Source organism: Palaemon carinicauda, chromosome 10 (genome assembly GCF_036898095.1).
Source record: "Palaemon carinicauda isolate YSFRI2023 chromosome 10, ASM3689809v2, whole genome shotgun sequence".
NCBI classification, from domain to species: Eukaryota; Metazoa; Arthropoda; class Malacostraca; order Decapoda; family Palaemonidae; genus Palaemon; species Palaemon carinicauda.
Genome location: NC_090734.1, coordinates 154869311 through 154889409, shown reverse-complemented (window position 1 = coordinate 154889409; position 20099 = coordinate 154869311). Strand labels below are relative to the sequence as shown.

Sequence of the window (20099 nt, the reverse complement as noted above, 5' to 3'; positions counted from 1 at the left end):
AACAAGAAAAACAAAAAAGGGGACCTCTACTCTCTACGTTCCTCCAGCCTAACCAGGGACTCAGCCGAGTTCAGCTGGTACTGCTAGGGTGCCACAGCCCAACCTCCCACATTTCCACCACAGATGAAGCTTCATACTGCTGAGTCCCCTACTGCTGCTACCTCCGCGGTCATCTAAGGCACCGGAGGAAGCAGCAGGGCCTACCGGAACTGCGTCACAATCGCTCGCCATTCATTCCTATTTCTAGCACGCTCTCTTGCCTCTCTCACATCTATCCTCCTATCACCCAGAGCTTTCTTCACACCATCCATCCACCCAAACCTTGGCCTTCCTCTTGTACTTCTCCCATCAACTCTTGCATTCATCACCTTCTTTAGCAGACAGCCATTTTCCATTCTCTCAACATGGCCAAACCACCTCAACACATTCATATCCACTCTAGCCGCTAACTCATTTCTTACACCCGTTCTCACCCTCACCACTTCGTTCCTAACCCTATCTACTCGAGATACACCAGCCATACTCCTTAAACACTTCATCTCAAACACATTCAATTTCTGTCTCTCCATCACTTTCATTCGCCACAACTCCGATCCATACATCACAGTTGGTACAATCACTTTCTCATATAGAACTCTCTTTACATTCATGCCCAACCCTCTATTTTTTACTACTCCCTTAACTGCCCCCAACACTTTGCAACCTTCATTGACTCTCTGACGTACATCTGCTTACACTCCACCATTTTCTGCAACAACAGACCCCAAGTACTTAAACTGATCCACCTCCTCAAGTAACTCTCCATTCAACATGACATTCAACCTTGCACCACCTTCCCTTCTCGTACATCTCATAACCTTATTCTTACCCACATTAACTCTCAACTTCCTTCTCTCACACACCCTTCCAAATTCTGTCACTAGTCGGTCAAGCTTCTCTTCTGTGTCTGCTACCAGTACAGTATCATCCGCAAACAACAACTGATTTACCTCCCATTCATGATCATACTCGCCTACCAGTTTTAATCCTCGTCCAAGCACTCGAGCATTCACCTCTCTCACCACTCCATCAACATACAAGTTAAACAACCACGGCGACATCACACATCCCTGTCTCAGCCCCACTCTCACCGGAAACCAATCGCTCACTTCATTTCCTATTCTAACACATGCTTTACTACCTTTGTAGAAACTTTTCACTGCTTGCAACAACCTTCCACCAACTCCATATAACCTCATCACATTCCACATTGCTTCCCTATCAACTCTATCATATGCTTTCTCCAGATCCATAAACGCAACATACACCTCCTTACCTTTTGCTAAATATTTCTCACATATCTGCCTAACTGTAAAAATCTGATTCATACAACCCCTACCTCTTCTAAAACCACAATGTACTTCCAAGATTGCATTCTCTGTTTTATCCTTAATCCTATTAATCAATACTCTACCATACACTTTTCCAACTACACTCAACAAACTAATACCTCTTGAATTACAACACTCCTGCACATCTCCCTTACCCTTATATAGTGGTACAATACATGCACAGACCCAATCTACTGGTACCATTGACAACACAAAACACACATTAAACAATCTCACCAACCATTCAAGTACAGTCACACCCCCTTCCTTCAACATCTCAGCTTTCACACCATCCATACCAGATGCTTTTCCTACTCTCGTTTCATCTAGTGCTCTCCTCACTTCCTCTATTGTAATCTCTCTCTCATTCTCATCTCCCATCACTGGCACCTCAACACCTGGAACAGCAATAATCTCTGCCTCCCTATCATCCTCAACATTCAGCAAACTTTCAAAATATTCCGCCCACCTTTTCCTTGCCTCCTCTCCTTTTAAAAACCTTCCATTTCCATCTTTCACTCTGTCTTCAATTCTTGCGTCGGCCTTCCTTACTCTCTTCACTTCTTTCCAAAACTTCTTCTTATTCTCTTCATATGACTGACCCAGTCCCTGACCCCACCTCAGGTCAGCTGCCTTCTTTGCCTCACGTACCTTGCGCTTTACTTCCACCTTTTTCTCTCTATATTTTTCATACTTCTCTATACTATTACTCTGCAGCCATTCTTCGAAAGCCCTCTTTTTCTCTTCCACTTTTACCTTCAATCCTTCATTCCACCATTCACTGCCCTTCCTCATGCTGCCTCCAACAACCTTCTTGCCACATACATCACTTGCTATCCCAACAAAATTTTCTTTTGCTAACTTCCACTCCTCCTCTAAATTACCAGTTTCTCTTACTCTCACCTCGTCATATGCCATTTTCAACCTTTCCTGATATTTACTTTTTACCCCCGGTTTTATTAACTCTTCAACCCTCACTAGCTCCCTTTTACATCCACCTACTCTATTCCCCCACTATTTTGCTACAACTAATTTTCCTTCCACCAAAAAATTATCAGACATACCGTTAGCCATACCCCTAAACACGTGCACGTCTTTCAATCTTCCAAACATTCTTTTAGTTATCAACACATAATCCATTAATGCCCTTTCTACTACTCTTCCATTTGCCACTCTTACCCATGTATACTTATTTTTATCTTTCTTTTTAAAAAAGCTAGCACTTATTACCATCTCTTGTTCAACACACATATCTACCAGTCTCTCACCACTCTCATTTTCACCTGGTACGCCATACTTCCCAATGACACCTACCTCTCCAGCGCTCACTCTAGCATTTAAGTCACCCATAACAACTACATAATTCCTTCTACCCAGTCCTTCTACACACCTAGTTAATTCATTCCAGAACTCATTCCGCTCTTCTTCACTTTTCTCACTACCGGGCCCATACGCACTGACAAACGCCCAACATTCCCTACCCAACCTAACCCTTACCCACATTAACCTAGATGATATCTCCTTCCATTCCACTACTTTACCTGTCATCCATTCACTCAGCAATAAAGCCACACCCTCTCTCGCTCTTCCCCTTTCAATCCCAGACACTCTACCAGACATTTCACCAAACATCACTTCACCCTTTCCTTTTATCTTTGTCTCACACAAGGCCAATACATCCATCCTTCTACTTCTAAACATACTTCCAATCTCACATCTTTTACTCTCTATCGTACTACATCCACGCACATTCAAACACCCCAAAACTAGAGTGCGGGGAGCAGTCACTCTCCCCCCAGCTCCATCTCTTTGATGATGTCTCACAGGAATTTCAATTCAGGAGAGGGGGTTCCCAGCCCCCTCGTCCCATCCCTTTCAGTCGCCTCTTACGACACGCAGGGATAACGTTGGCGCTATTCTAATTGTTTTATGCCCCCGCGGCCACAGTGACTCATGGACATCTTAAATGTCTACCCCAAAAAAGATTGGACGTAAACTTTAGAAATATTTGTTGGGTTGTAAAGTATCAATCAGTACACCCCAGAGATATATGAACCCCAAAAATACCATTATGAACATTGAATATTTTATGTTTTACCAACAACACCATACCTCAGAATTGACAGACTTCAAGTGAGAAGTCACTTCAATTTACTTTGAGTGACACATCTGTTTCATCATCGTACAACTGAAATCCAAGACTTGCAGATATTCATCACCACCGTTCATTAGCCGGTGGTCGCACAACTGAAACAACAATAAATCAAATAGAAAAATAAAGAAGTATTACTTGCCGTTTATTACAAAACTACTTGATAATATTGTTCAACTCTAAATATGAAAAATTTTAAAACTATAAATATGAAAAATTTTAAAAGTAACTATTTTCCTTAACCATATAATAGAGTATGATTTTAGCTTGGCTTAAAACTGTCGTCAAAATTCATATTTGGAAAATCCCTGGACGTCAAGAAACTAGAACCTAAACAGGTGGAGAAGTGTTGACTCCAATCCACGTTTATTAACGTAAAAGTTTTTATGGATAGGATAGGCTTCCACTCTTAGGCAGACAGTCAATGGAGGAAACTATATCCTTACTGCGATATACTGTTTAGTCAGTATATAAATTAAATATAAAGTGATGAGTTTAAATTCATATCAATTGTAACCTTCTTGTCAGGATAGCAGATACAACTTATACCTAATATTAAAGAACAGAACTCGGCATGATAACTTCTATGCATCTGGTCCATTCCTGCAATATAACAGGTTGACTGCTGCACCACAAGGGAGGAAAAGAAAAGAAAAAAAAAAGCTTGTCCTTCTCACTCTTCATCATATGTTGTTATAAACGTTATCTTTGATGTACAGTAATACTGTACTTCTTGTACAACAAAAGTACGCTACACAATCTACAGAGCCGCTATCATAGGTCCAAGGGAAAATGTGTAAGACTTGTGGGTAGATTTCCTTAGGTAATGGGATGTGAAGGTTGTCTGGCGTTTCCAGACATGCCATTTCCAAGTTGTTATGACTCTACACCTGTGGTTTGCACAGCAGGAGACAAGCCTGTGTACAGGTGTGTACAGGGAACTTTCCTCTGGTGATCGTGCATGTGAAGCAGTTTGTGTGCATGGTGAACACTCTACAGGGGATCGTGCAAATAAAGATACTCATGAGTACGGTACACACAGATCTAACTGGAACTGACTTAGTTATCTGTCAGAAGATCTTTCTCGTCCTTTGCGTTGAGTGGTTCCCGAAGTCTCGTCACCCAACAAAGCTGTCCTTTTCACATGTACATGAAGGGACAGACATTGGGTGGTCTCTCTTCTTTGCCATTGGGAGGTTAGGGGGTCACCAGCAGAGGTCGTCAAAGGTGCAGGCCTGCAAGGAAAAGGGGGCTGAGGGCGCTTCACAACCTTCTCAGAGGACAATAGCACCACCAAAGATGAGGATCAATGATAAACTTCCCCTCCGGCAGGTTGGGCCTGGTCAACAGGAGATATCTTGGGAGCTCCTTCTGCAAAAGGAATGGCAGAGGTGGAAGGCACTGGAGCAGTCGACTTGTGAGTCTTAGCAGAGGCTAGGGGTAAAAGAAGGCTACAGTGAACCCTCGCTACTTCGCGGTTCGACCATCGCGGATTCACCACTTCGCGGGTTTTTTCCATAACCCATATATATACAGTGGAACCTCTACATACGAATTTAATCCGTTCCAGAACCAACTTCGGATGTAGAAAATGTTCGGTTGTCGAAACGAATTTTCCCATAAGAATACATTGAAATAGGATTAATCCGTGGTTGAGCCCAAAAACCTATGATAACTTCTTAATAAACTACTACACATAATTTTCCCATGAGAATAATGAACACTAAATTAGATAATAGACATGTAAATAAGAAGAATAGACATGTAAATAAGAAGAATTAGCAAAAAATGATAAATAAGAAACAGGTTTTAGCGTCACTTTACCTTAGAAACTCCAGCGCAGGTGTTGTTAGTCTTGCTACGCAGAGAGGAGACGGACGGGCGGCGAGGAGGTAGAGAGGTTAACTACGATAAACGTACACTACCGTAACTTATTCTAACTTACACTAAGTGAACTTTAACATAACTTAGCATTTTTTTTTTTATAATTTATATTTTTTTTTTACATTTTCTTTTTTTCTTTTTGATGATTAATTTTAATCACTTCCACTCTCTACACTTGAAATTGATTGAATTTTTTTCTCTTCACTCTTTGCTGTTTTCTTTGAACCACTTCCTTCCTCTTCATCACGAGTTCGCTTCGTAGTTTTTTTAAAGAAGCTATCGATAGAAAGTTGCTTGGTACAGCTTTTCAGAATGTTTCGAAAATAAGTTAGGGAAACATCATCAAACTGCGCAGCTACACGACAAACCTGCAATTTCTTTGGATGGTATTTGTCGATGAAGTCGACCACGTCTTGATATTTTCTTAACACCTCTTTTATTTGCGCGGAACTTATTGCAAGTTCACTCATACAGACATCACGCTCATGCTTTTCAATAATTCCTTGCTTTACTTCTAAAGAAAGCATTCCCTTATTCCTTTTCTCACCACTACCACTACCACTTGCGAAACTAAGCCTTTTAGGACCCATGATTTTCGTAAAATACCGTAAAAGGATGAATGTAAAAAATCACGATTAAAACACAATTAATAGCAGAACGCACAGGGCACAACCACATAAAGCCAACGAGAACAGAGGACTGACCCAAGCCACGCTAATTGAGGGTCCCTCCGAGGTTGAAGTGCTGCCTTCTATTGGCGGAAATAAAAAACACATCAGGCGCTATGAGCACCGACTACGCATACGAGTATTGTTTACTGTACTTCGGGTGTCGAAAAAAAAATTCGGGTGTAGAGTAGGAACGTGTTCGAATTGTACTTCGCGTGTCGAAAAATTCGGATACAACCGGTACGACGAAAATTGCTACTTCGTGTGTCGAAATAAAATTCGGGTGTAGTAAAAAATTTGCTCGAATTTTACTTCGGATGTTGGAAAATTCGGATGTAGATACGTTCGTGTGTAGAGGTTCCACTGTATACATATCGCGGATTTTCCGGAAAAATGTTATTTTTATTAATAAAATAAATTTTTGAATATACTTACCCGATAATCATGTAGCTGTCAACTCCGTTGCCCGACAGAATTCTATGGAGGGATACGCCAGCTATCACAATACTAGAAGGGGGTGTATTTACCAGCGCCACCTGTGGCCAGGTACTCAAGTACTTCTTGTTGACACCTCCTCAATTATTCCTCGGTCCACTGGTTCTCTATGGGGAGGAAGGGAGGGTCGATTAAATCATGATTATCGGGTAAGTATATTCAAAAATTTATTTTATTAATAAAAATAACATTTTTCAATATTAAACTTACCCGATAATCATGTAGCTGATTCACACCCAGGGGGGTGGGTGAAAACCAGTGTACAAGATTAAAGGATAGCTAAGTATCCCATATTTCATATAATCAGTTATCCACAATAACAATGAAATAATAAGTACCTGGTAAGGAAGTCGACTTGAACCGTTACTCTGCCTTTAATAAGATCGTCTTCCTTACTGAGCGCAGCGTTCCTCTTGGGAGGCTGAATCAACTCAAAGGTGCTAAAGTATACAGGGCTGCAACCCATACTAAAGGACCTCATCACAACCTTTAACCTTGGCGCTTCTCAAGAAAGAATTGACCACCCGCCAAATCAACAAGGATGTGGAAGGCTTCTTAGCCGACCGTACAACCCATAAAAAGTATTCAAGAGAAAGGTTAAAAAGTTATGGGATTATGGGAATGTAGTGGCTGAGCCCTCGCCTACTACTGCATTCGTTGCTACGAATGGACCCAGGGTGTAGCAGTACTCGTAAAGAGACTGGACATCTTTGAGATAGAATGATGCGAACACTGACTTGTTTCTCCAATAGGTTGCATCCATAACACTCTGCAGAGAACGGTTCTGTTTGAAGGCCACTGAAGTAGCCACAGCTCTCACTTCATGTGTCCTTACCTTCAGCAAAGCAAGGTCTTCTTCCTTCAGATGAGAATTTGCTTCTCTAATCAGAAGCCTGATGTAGTAAGAAACTGAGTTCTTAGACATTGGTAGAGAAGGCTTCTTGATAGCACACCATAAGGCTTCTGATTGTCCTCGTAATGGTTTTGACCTTCTTAGATAGTACTTAAGAGCTCTAACTGGGCAAAGTACTCTCTCCAGTTCGTTCCCCACCATGTTGGACAGGCTTGGGATCTCGAACGACTTAGGCCAAGGACGGGAAGGAAGCTCGTTTTTAGCCAAAAAACCGAGCTGCAAGGAACATGTAGCCGTTTCAGATGTGAAACCTATGTTCCTGCTGAAGGCGTGGATCTCACTTACTCTTTTACCTGTTGCTAAGCACACGAGGAAAAGAGTTTTTAATGTGAGGTCCTTAAAAGAGGCTGATTGGAGCGGTTCAAATCCTGATGACATTAGGAACCTTAGGACCACGTCTAGATTCCAGCCTGTAGTGGACAACCGACGTTCCTTTGAGGTCTCAAAAGACCTAAGGAGGTCCTGTAGATCTTTGTTGGAGGAAAGATCCAAGCCTCTGTGGCGGAAAACCGCTGCCAACAAACTTCTGTAACCCTTGATCGTAGGAGCTGATAGGGATCTTACGTTCCTTAGATGTAACAGGAAGTCAGCAATCTGGGTTACATTGGTACTGGTTGAGGAAAAACTGCATTGGCCTTGCACCAGCTTCGGAAGACTTCCCATTAAGACTGATAGACTCTGAGAGTGGATGTCGTCCTTGCTCTGGCAATCGCTCTGGCTGCCTCCTTCGAAAAGCCTCTAGCTCTTGAGAGTCTTTCGATAGTCTGAAGGCAGTCAGACGAAGAGCGTGGAGGTTGGGTGTACCTTCTTTACGTGAGGTTGACGCAGAAGGTCCACTCTAGGAGGAAGAGTCCTGGGAACGTCGACCAGCCATTGCAGTACCTCAGTGAACCATTCTCTCGCGGGCCAGAGGGGAGCAACCAACGTCAGCCGTGTCCCTTTGTGAGAGGCGAACTTCTGAAGTACCCTGTTGACAATCTTGAACGGCGGGAATGCATACAGGTTGAGATGGGACCAATCCAGCAGAAAGGCATCCACGCGAACTGCTGCTGGGTCTGGAATCGGAGAACAATACAAGAGGAGCCTCTTGGTCATCGAGGTAGCGAATAGATCTATGGTTGGCTGACCCCACAGGGCCCAAAGTCTGCTGCAAACATTCTTGTGAAGGGTCCACTCTGTGGGGAAGACCTGACCCTTCCGGCTGAGGCGATCTGCCATGACATTCATATCGCCCTGAATGAGCCTCGTTACCAGCGTGAGCTTTCGATCTTTTGACCAAATGAGGAGGTCCCTTGCGATCTCGAACAACTTCCTCGAATGAGTCCCTCCCTGCTTGGAGATGTAAGCCAAGGCTGTGGTGTAGTCGGAGTTCACCTCCACCACCTTGTTAAGCTGGAGGGACTTGAAGTTTATCAAGGCCAAATGAACTGCCAACAACTCCTTGCAATAGATGTGAAGTGTCCTTTGCTCCTGATTCCATGTTCCCGAGCATTCCTGTCCGTCCAGTGTCGCACCCCAGCCCGTGTCCGATGCGTCCGAGAAGAGACGGTGGTCGGAGGTCTGAACAGCCAAAGGTAGACCTTCCTTGAGAAGAATGCTGTTCTTCCACCACGTTAGAGTAGACCTCATCTCTTCGGAAACAGGAACTGAGCCCGTCTCTAGCGTCATGTCCTTTATCCAGTGAGCAGCTAGATGATACTGAAGGGGGCGGAGGTGGAGTCTCCCTAACTCGATGAACAGGGCCAGCGATGAAAGTGTCCCTGTTAGACTCATCCACTGCCTGACTAAGCATCGGTTCCTTCTCAGCATGCTCTGGATGCATTCTAGGGCTTGGAAGATCCTTGGGGCCGACGGACAAGTCCGAAAAGCTCGACTCTGAAGATCCATACCCAAGGAGACAATGGTCTGGGATGGAACGAGCTGAGACTCCTCAAAATTGACCAGGAGGCCCAGTTCCTTGGTCAGATCCATAGTCCATTTGAAAATCTCCAGACAGCGACGACTTGAGGGAGCTCTTAAAAGCCAGTCGTCTGACGGAGCCGGACACAAGATCATGATACTGCTGCACAGTCTGTAAACTGTCAATCATGGGCAAGCGAGGAAGTACAGTGACAACCCGAATCTGTCTAGACTGTCTGGGTCGTACAGACAACTCCTTAACGGGTTGCTGAGGTTGCCGCACTGCGTCACAACAAGTCCCTTCTGTTGGTTGTTGAACGTCTTCCCCGTGACACATTGACTCCGTAAACAAAAAATCCTCTAACAAGGACTAAGCTTGGACTGCATGTCATGCAACACAGCTCAAGGTCTATGGGAGCAGGTGTGGTAACAGACGGGATTAGCGGCTGAAGTGTAACCATTACCTTCCCTGTAAGCATGTTATGCTTAAATAAAAGTCCATAAGAGGTTATGCAGCTAAAGGCTCCCTCCAAATGACAGAGTCCTCAAGGGAATATCAGAAGGAGGGAGAAAAGAACTTACTCATCTACAGGGACCTTATCCTAGAAAAGCTAAGTTCTCTGAGTGAGGGTTCACTGGTGCAAAGCAGCAGACTAGAAGGCAACGTTATGAAACTGCTTGACAGTCTAGTGAGTTGGCAACAACCCAAGATGTGTTGAGAAGCATGCGGTAAGGTATGCAGAGCATGATGTATGCAGAGTATGCTGTATGCAGAGCATGCTGTATGTAGAGCATGTTGTATGCAGAGCATGCTGAATGCAGAGCATGCTGTATGCAGAGCATGTTGTATGCAGAGCATGCTGAATGCAGAGCATGCTGAATGCTGAGCATGTAGTAAGCAGAGCCTGCTGTAAGCAGAGCCTGCTGAAAGGAAAGCAGAGCGTGTGCATGGCGTTTAACATTTCTCAGAAATTCCATGACCAGTACTAGAGTGCTTTATGCATGCTTGCATGGGGTTTAAACCATGGTATGCTGAACAGCAGAGTCAGAACGAGCTGGAACAACAATAGTGTGGTTTCCTCTTCAAGACTCCGATGAGGGAACACCTGAGGCTCAGTCTGCAAAGGCTGAATAAAAGACAAGCAGAAGGAAGGCGCATGGGTGGAGGAGGCTGACTCCTAGCATGAGTGGTTGAACCCAAGGGTTGCGCTTGCTGAGCGGTTGGCGGAAGCGGAGTAGCAAGTTCCAGTTCCTGTGGTGTGAGCGGAGCGCGATGAGGAAGAGGCTGCGCAGAACAAGGTAAATGTCTCGCAAGCTGAGGCTCCTGAGGCGCAAGGCTAAGGTGTTGTGGTGCTTGCCTTATGGAGGGTTGAGCTCGCTGCAGCAAGAGCTGAGGAAACTGACTCATGGACGGGAGAGGTTGTTGTACCTCAACCGAGTGTTGCATCACTGGTGGAGCAGCAAGTGGAGGCGGAGGAAGAGAGGTATAATCCTCCTGATCCCAATGTAAAGGTTGCCTTAAGAAAGGCGGAGGCTGAACACCACAGGGAACAGCAAACTCAGCACGTGTCTCAACATCGTACGCCTGGCAGGTGGAACTGCTGGCAGGTGGTACTGCGATCAGGCGGAGCGAGTGTAGGTGGAGGGAGTGTAGGCGGAGGCGGAGGAGCAACACTCTCAGCCCGACACTCACGCATCAAGTCCGAAAGCTGTGCTTGCATGGACTGTAGTAGAGTCCACAACATCATACGCCTGGCAGATGGTACTGTGATCAGGCGGAGCGAGTGTAGGAGGAGGGAGTGTAGGCGGAGGCGGAGGAGCAACACTCTCAGCCCGACACTCACTCAACAAGTCCGAAAGCTGTGCTTGCATGGACTGTAGTAGAGTCCACAACATCGTACGCCTGGCAGATGGTACTGTGATCAGGCGGAGCGAGTGTAGGAGGAGGGAGTGTAGGCGGAGGCGGAGGAGCAACACTCTCAGCCCGACACTCACTCATCAAGTCCGAAAGCTGTGCTTGCATGGACTGTAGTAGAGTTCACAACATCGTACGCCTGGCAGATGGTGCTGCGACCAGGCGGAGCAGGTGCAGGCTGGGCGAGCACAGGCGGAGCAGGTGCAGGCTGGGCGAGCACAGGCGGAGCGAGAACAGGTGGAGGGAGTGTAGGCGGAGGAGGAGGTGCAACACTCTCAGCCCGACACTCACGCATCAAGACCGAAAGTTGAACTTTAACTTCGTACGTCTGGCATAGGTCTGGACTTAACGTTTAAGAAGTCTTGAGACCTGAGACCAGCGTTACTCTGCCTTTATTTTCTCCCCTAATCTCTTCTGCAGACGAGCAAAATAAGGGCTCAATCGTCTGCGGGTGGGAGTGACGGTCTCGGTAAGACACGCCCACAACCACCGAGAATACTTCTGTGCGCCGATCAAGGCCTGCTGAACCCTTATGCCCTTCGACATTGCTTCTCCCCTGGGCTTGGGAGCTTGCAAGAGGTCCCGGACTGGGAGGACGACTGGCGCGCACAAAAGTACCCTCACGCACTAATCACTTATCACTTTGATTTCTGTTTGCACTTATTTCACTGAACTCGAAACTTTAAGTGGTTTGTACCTGAAATACGCAATTCTATCCTTTCTCAAAGTTAGTAATTGCGAAAACAGAATTACAATGTAACAGAAAAATCTAATGAAAGATAATTCAGTGGTTGGAAAGAGACTAAACACTAGATCACTCTAGAAACGTTTAGTTTCTTCCCCTAAAGAGACTAGGGAGAAGAGCAAAAAACGATAACGACGTTACTCGTACGCCTGGCAGGCTTGAATGAAACGTTTATCCTCTTTCTCCCTCCGTCTCTATCTCTCTCTCTCTCTCTCTCTCTCTTGACTTTGAACCTGAGAGAAGAGCCCAATCATATATATCGTTAAAACATATTATTGTTAAAGGAAAAAAACTGAAAAGTTCCTTTACTAGGATCAAAACCATTAAGTTAAGAAAGAATAAACAAAACGCTAGACACGGTTACTCTTACTGCAACGTGAAACCGTGAACATTCTTTCTCTATCGTAACGATAGAGTGCAAGTTGAACGTTCTGAACGTCAACAACTGCAGAGACAAAACAAAACGTTAGTTCAACTTTGAAAACAGTACGAGACTGTCAAAGAAAATCTTTCAAACTCTGTGGCGGAAATAGCATAATATGTTAACAGGTAAAACCGAAATGACGGGCTCAAAGTTTATTAACTTCGGTAAAAGACCGCCTACTATTAGGAAGGTCGAATATAAACAAATATAAAAATTAATTTTAATGAGTTTATAATAAAAGGAAGTTAATCGAAGAGGCCTATAAGAGGCGGAGAGATATAAAATAAATCTATAACTTTTGTTAAGCAAAATTAAGAAAGAGAGTCTATACTCTCTTAGACACCAACACTTCCGTCTAAGGGAAGGGTCGGCCATTGAAAAGTGAACGAGAGTTCATACTCTCTCGTCACCAAAAATAATCAAATTAATTCCAAAAGCTAACTAAGCTAATATAGAAGTTTCCAGTAAAGCGACAGCCGAAATCAAAGAGAAATACTTCACCAAAGTCGTGAAAATACTCCAAGAACATAAGCGTATCCCAGAACGTCTTGCCGGAAGCACGACAGAGGAATAATTGAGGAGGTGTCAACAAGAAGTACTTGAGTACCTGGCCACAGGTGGCGCTGGTAAATACACCCCCTTCTAGTATTGTGATAGCTGGCGTATCCCTCCATAGAATTCTGTCGGGCAACGGAGTTGACAGCTACATGATTATCGGGTAAGTTTAATATTGAAAATTCTAAAATAACGCGAAATCTGAAGACCCCCAAATACGATATTTTGTTACCTGTAATTCCATTAATACTGTAATTAGTAATATCTGCTCTTACTGATTGTTCATTGCATTACATATGATATATAATTCAGCACAGAAAGAAATAAAACACGAAAAGAGAATGTGATCATACGATAATACAGTACTGTATACAGTACGTAGTAAAATTAAATCGAACATGAAACGCAAATCAGATGCAGTCATACCATATTAGAATGGTGTAAGGCTGCTGATGGCTACTATACTACAAATGTAATGGATGTGCATCTTTTCCATGATTCTTTTGTATGTACAGTATACGTACGTAGTACTGCATCCAATAATATTCTTTGTTGCAAAAATCACATTTCGAATAAGCGTACGAGAGAGAGATAGAGAGAGAGAGAGAGAGAGAGAGAGAGAGAGAGAGAGAGAGAGAGAGAGAGAGAGAGAGAGAGAGACATCCTACAAAAGAATAAAATAGCATACGTAAAGCTATTACGTGTATTATTATTGTTATTATTATTATTGTTGTTGTTGTTAATAAAATTATTATTGTTGTTAATAAAATTATTATTGTTATTATTATCATCATTATTATTATTATTATTACTGTATTATTATCATACGATAATTCAGTACTGTATACAGTACGTAGTAAAATTAAATCGAACATGAAACGCAAATCAGATGCAGTCATACAATATTAGAATGGTGTAAGGCTGCTGATGGCTACTACTGTACGTACTACAAATGTAATGGATGTGCTTCTTTTCCATGAATCTTTTGTATGTATACGTACGTAGTACAGTACTGCATCCAATATTATTCTTTGTTGCAAAAATCACATTTCGAATAAGCGTGAGAGAGAGAGAGAGAGAGAGAGAGAGAGAGAGAGAGACACACACACACACACACACATCCTACAAAAGAATAAAATACTGTAGCATACGTAAAGCTATTATTATTATTGTTATTATTATTGTTGTTGTTGTTGATAAAATTATGATTGTTATTATTATTATCATTATTATTATTACTATTACAGTACTGTGCTGTATTATTATCATTATTTATTATTATTATTATTAATACGTACATACGGTATGCGCGGGGTATCTTGTATGAGTTGGTAACCTACGCATCATATACTGTAAGACGGGTTGTGATTGGTTCAAGCGCTGATAGATGACGAATCAGAACTCAAGTTTTGTTATCTAGCCTGTGATTCGTGTTTTGCCATCATCTCCAGCTTCCAGCATCTAGGTTCTCGCGGGCCCGGGTCGTCCACTCTCTGTTCCCGCGTATCGCTGAGTAGACGTTCTTAAGTTTGTGAAGTTTAATCTGTGCTGTGTGCGACCATTTTAAGTTGAACTTTTTGTCAAATCCTACTGTACAATGGCTCCCAAGCGTTCTGCTTCTACTAAGGCTGGTAGTGAGCCTAAACGCCACCGAAGGATGATGACGATTGCTGAGAAGGTTACGCTTCACGATATGTTAAAAGATGGTAGAAGTTACGCGTCCGCTGCGCGCCATTTTGGGATCAACGAATCTACTGTTCGCTATATCAAGAAGGACGAGGCGAACATTAGAAAGACGGCTGCAATCACCTTTAGCAGATCAGCGAAACGAGTCGTTACAACGCGTATAAAAACGATCGTACGCATGGAAGGTGCTTTAGCTGTGTGGATTGCCGACTGCCGGAAGAAGAACATAGCCTTGGATACGAACACCATCCGAACAAGGCTTTGAGCTTGTATGAGAATTTTGCTGCAAAGGAACCTCAAGACGACGACGGCAACCATGCTGAAGAAGATGATGATGCAGATGATCCTCAACCAGGGACATCCACTGATTCCCAGCCTCAGAAACAACGTTTTTTCCGCCAGCAAAGGATGGTTGCGAAGTTTCAGAAACGCTTCGCTCTGAAAAGCGTTTCCCTGCATGGCGAGGCTGCTTCGGTCTGACACTGCCGCTGCTGAAACTTACACGAACGAGACATTCAAGAATATTATCGCCGAAGGTGGATACAAGCCGGAACAAGTCTTTAATATGGATGAGACCGGCTTGGTTTGGAAAAGAATGCCGTCGCGAACTTTCCTGTTCAAAGAGGAAGCCAAAGCCTCTGGCTTTAAAGCATTCAAGGATCGCGTTACCCTCGTGATGTGTGGCAATGCTGCTGGATTTTTGCTAAAGCCGGGGCTTATTTATAAGTCGAAAAATCCTCGCGCTTTGAAAAATAAAAATAAGAATCTCCTTCCCGTGTACTGGATGCATAATCAAAAAAGCATGGATTACGAAGATGCTGACCTCCAACTGGTTCCATCAGTGTTTTATCCCGCAAGTCAGCAAATATCTCCTTCTCCTTATGGATAACGCTGGTGGACACGCAACTGACCTGTCGCATGAGGGCATTCAGGTTAAGTTCCTGCCACCCAACACCACGTCATTAATTCAACCGATGGACCAGGGGTTATCAGGGCGTTCAAGGCCCTCTACACGAAGAACACCTTGGCGGACCTCGTTGCGTGTGTGGATGCTGCCAAGATAATGAGGATGAAGATTTTAACTTGAAGGCGTACTGGCGGCAGTACACCATAGCCACGTGCCTGCAGAATATTCCAGAAGGCACTTCAAGAGATGAAACCTGCAACTGTGAATGCGAGCTGGAAGAAGTTGTGGCCCCAGATTGTTTACGACGACGAGGGATTTACACCTGCTGAAATCCAACACTCTGCAATACGCAAATCTGTGCAGTTGGCAGCCATAATGGAGGTGACGGATTTGGCGACATGACGACTGAAGACGTCGACGAGTTGTTGGACTGCCATTCCCCGGCCCCTAACTGACGCAAGACCTCGAAGACCTGACGAAATCGGCAAGCGAAGAAGAGAGTGGAAACCCAGGAAGAGGACCCAAGAAAATGTCGAAGAAACGGGGCTTAACATTAGAACGGCTTGCCAAGGCCTGCAAACATGCGAAGGAGTTGAAAGAAGATGTTGCAAGAGTGGGACGAGGATATGGTTTTCGGTCGATGCAATTCTGCAACAAGGTTGATGACATAATGACTCCCTGCAAGATGCTCTTAGATCGAAAAAAGAAGCAGCGGCAACAACCTTCCGATCACAATGTTCTTCCAGCCTCGAAAAAAAGAGCCAGTTCCTCCTGCTAGTACGCCTTCGAAGAAATTGAAGAAGTTTCCCAGGAAGAAGTTGAAGAGGTGTCCCAGGAAGAAGTTGAAGAGGTGTCCCAGAAAGAAGTTTGAAGAGGTGTCCCAGGAAAAGACACCTCCGTCTGGAAGACGTAAAATACTACCTGGCTGCACAGTAGAACACATCATCAGCTTCATCATCATCATTTTCTACTGTGCAGCAAATTCATCGCCATCATCATTCAAGTTTTTCTAAACTTCTTTCGTGGTGAGTACAGTAACAATCTTTATTTTTTACTTTAATATTCTCACATTCTAAAACTGTATTTGTGCCTGTTTTATAGTTTAGTACTGTACGTACTGTATGCATTAAGTTAAAGGGAAGGTTTTAAAGTCTACATGTTGTAACCTATCATATTTTTATTTGTTTATACATTTACGTACGTAAAACAAAATCTCTCTCTCTCTCTCCTCTCTCTCTCTCTCTCTCTCTCCTCTCTCTCATCTCTCTCTCTCTCCTCTCTCTCTCTCCTCTCTCTCTCTCTCTCTCTCTCTCTCAAATAAATATGAAGGCGAAAGAGCAAATATAATAGAAAAGTTGGATTTTTTAATGGCAGCAAATTCCGGGAAATGAAGAAAAAGAACATCATATCAGAACAGGAAGGAAGCATGGGAAAATCCATATTATTACCAATATTAAATAATGGGGATGAAACACAAACTATAATAGTAATGAATGCACAGGGTTTAGTCACGAGTAACTCTAAAAAGGAAAATAGAGTTCATAGAAGAACTAACCCAAATTGAAAAAAATAGATATATTAAATATAAGTGAAACATGGCATTCCCAAGAGGACTGGCAGTGATGACCAGATAAAGGTGTTTCCAAACTTATAGATCAGACAGAAAAAATAGGAATCAAGGGGGAACCGGCAATATATTGGAAGAGACATAAATCAAGGAAAAGTATGTGAAAAATACAGCAACACAGAAATGTGAATTGATTGCGGTAGAATTTGAATTTGAAAAACTAATGAATATCACAAATTTTAAGTAATTTGTATTTTCCTAACAATACTTACCGAAGAAACACTTTATAGGAGATTACTGGTAACTCCTCTCCGACGACCAGATTTTTTACGTAGTTTCCCCTACTTCCATGTTCTATACTGTCCTGAATAACGGGAAATAACATGACCTGGGGGCATTGCGCCGGGCAGGTCGCCCGTCTTTGAGAGCTCTCTCAGTAAGTTTTATTGTAATGAACAATACCACGAGGTCAGTGGGGCACTGCGGGGGACGGTTGGGGGGGCCCTAAACCGAAAGTGTTTCTTCGGTAAGTATTTTAGGAAAAATACAAATTACTTAAAATTTGTGATTTGTTCCGACACAGAGACTTACCTCGAAACACTTTATAGGAGACTTACACCTTAGGAGGGGGGGAGTGCCCTTTAGCCCTGACCCCGATGGACAAGTAGGGAAAACTACGTAAAAGACTCATTAAGTGTGATATAACACTTACCCTTCTGCAATATCTTCGTTGTGCTTGATATGGCGAATTTTCGTCTTGTGTAATGAGCGATATTTCTTGGATGACGACTGACGGTACGAGAAAGTTAGAAAAGGGGGGGAAAATAGAACTCGGCTCCTTGTGTCTAGATACTTTATGTTTCGCGATTGAGCCTGGGGCTTGAGCCGTCAAACCGAATGCAGGGCTGAGATGACCGGCCCGATAGAAAACCCGTCTAGAGACTTTCTCGTACAGTCCTTGAGATAATGTGCGGTGAAGGTCGACTGGTTGGACAAGTTCCCGCTCGAAGAAACCTGCGCTACTGACATGTTCTTTTCGAACGTTAGAGAGGTGCTAATGCCCCGACATCGTGAGCTCTGGGTTTCCCCGGTGTAGGAAGACTTGTTTTTAAGGTAGGCTTGCGTGATCACTTTCCTGAGCCAGAACGAAACCCGTATTTTTGGATATGTTTTTCTTTATTTTTCCCCATGAGATGAAGAGATTCTTGATAGACGGGCGGAGGTTTGCCGTTCTCTTAAGGTATTTCCTAATAGTCCTGACCGGGCATAATTTTAGGTCCTCCGGGTTTCCTTTATTCGGGATTGCCGGAATCGAAAAACTCTCAAACCTCGGATCCCACACCGAGGGGTTCTGAGTCTTGGCGACGAAGGATGTGACAAACTTAAAGGTTACTTCCTTCCATCCCCTAGTGTGTTCCACCTCGAATGACAGTCCGTGTAGCTCGCCCACCCTCCTAGCCGAGGCTATTGCTAGCAAGAAGACCGCCTTGAGCGTGAGATTCTTGTCATCAATGTCCTTTAAGGGCTCGAATGGTGGTTTCCGTAACATAATCCAGGACTCGCGCTAAGTCCCAACTCGGGATTCTAGGGGCGGAAGGGGGGCATGATTGTTCGAACGCTCTGATAAGCATGGAGATATGCCTGGAGGAGCCGAGATCTATGCCCTTGAGAAGAAAGACTTGACCCAGGGCCGCCCGAACTCCCTTGATCGCTGGAACTGACATGTCTAACTTGTCCCTGAGATAAACCATGAAGTCGGCTATCACGGGCACTGACGCTTCCAAGGGCTCTATCTTCTTGTCCCTGCACCACTTCACGAATACCGCCCACTTAGACTGGTAGACGGCTGTGGATGATTTCCTCAGGTATAGCGACATCCTCCTGGCTGTCTTGCCGGAGTACCCTTGCTTCTTCAGGAGCCGCTGGATAATCTCCAGGCGTGAAGACGAAGGGCTTGCGGGTTTCTGTGAAACCGCTGAAAGTGAGGTTGTTTTAATAGGTCTGACCTGCCGGGTAGAGGCCAAGGAGGTAGGACGGTGAGGTTCCTTAGGTCCGCGAACCATTCTCTCTCCGGCCACCAAGGCGCTACCAAAGTCATCCTTAGGTTGGTTGCTGCCCTTACTCTGTTGAGGACCTGCCTTATCAGGGAGAAGGGGGGAAGGCGTACACGTCCAGTCCGTCCCACTTGTGCTGAAAGGCGTCTTCCATTGCCGCCTTCGGATCTGGGACGGGAGAACAAAATACGGGGAGTTGCGCGTTCAACCTTGTTGCCAAACAGATCCATTACCGGAGATCCCCACATCTGTATAATGTAGCTTGCCACTTGTGGGATGTAGGGACCATTCTGTTGCTACCACTTGCCCCACTCTGCTGAGGCCGTCTGCTAGGACGTTGTTCTTCCCTGGAATGAACCTTGCCGTCAGGATGACGTCCTTCTGTTCCGCCCATTTTAGGATTTGAAGGGCTAGTTCGCACAACTCTTTTGATCTCAGTCCCCCCTCCTTCTTCACGTAAGCCACCACCGTTGCATTGTCTGACATTAGGGCCACCGAATGCCCTCTCATGTCCTCCTCGAAGTGGTTGCAGGCTTCTTGGACCGCTCTCATTTCCAGGATATTTATGTGTAGGGATTTCTCCCCCTCTGACCACGCCCCCTTTGCTGTCTTTTCCCGGAGATGGGCTCCCCACCCCGTCCTCGATGCGTCCGTGAAGAGAAGAACCTCCGGAGGTTGGGAGGAGCAGTGGCATCCCCCTTAGGGTGTTCGACCGATCCTGCCACCATTCCAAGGCCTTCCTGGACTCCTGAAGGAGAGGAACCACCAATGTCCGGGGAACTTTTCTGGTTCCAATGTTCTTTCAGGTTCCATTGAACCACCCTTAAAGCTTCTGTCTCCCGTGAGGTACCAGCTTCTCTAGGGA

General features: G+C 44.4%; 1 protein-coding gene across 1 annotated transcript in view; it reads right to left on the bottom strand.

Annotated features, from left to right (window-relative positions):
* Positions 1 to 20099, bottom strand: part of LOC137648889 (replication factor C subunit 4) — a 72763-nt gene that overhangs the window by 1132 nt on the left and 51532 nt on the right. The window contains exon 10 of the mRNA XM_068382065.1: positions 3483 to 3617. Coding sequence (XP_068238166.1) covers positions 3522 to 3617 — 96 coding nt within the window. The 3' untranslated portion in view covers positions 3483 to 3521. The remainder of the gene's footprint in view (positions 1 to 3482; positions 3618 to 20099) is intronic.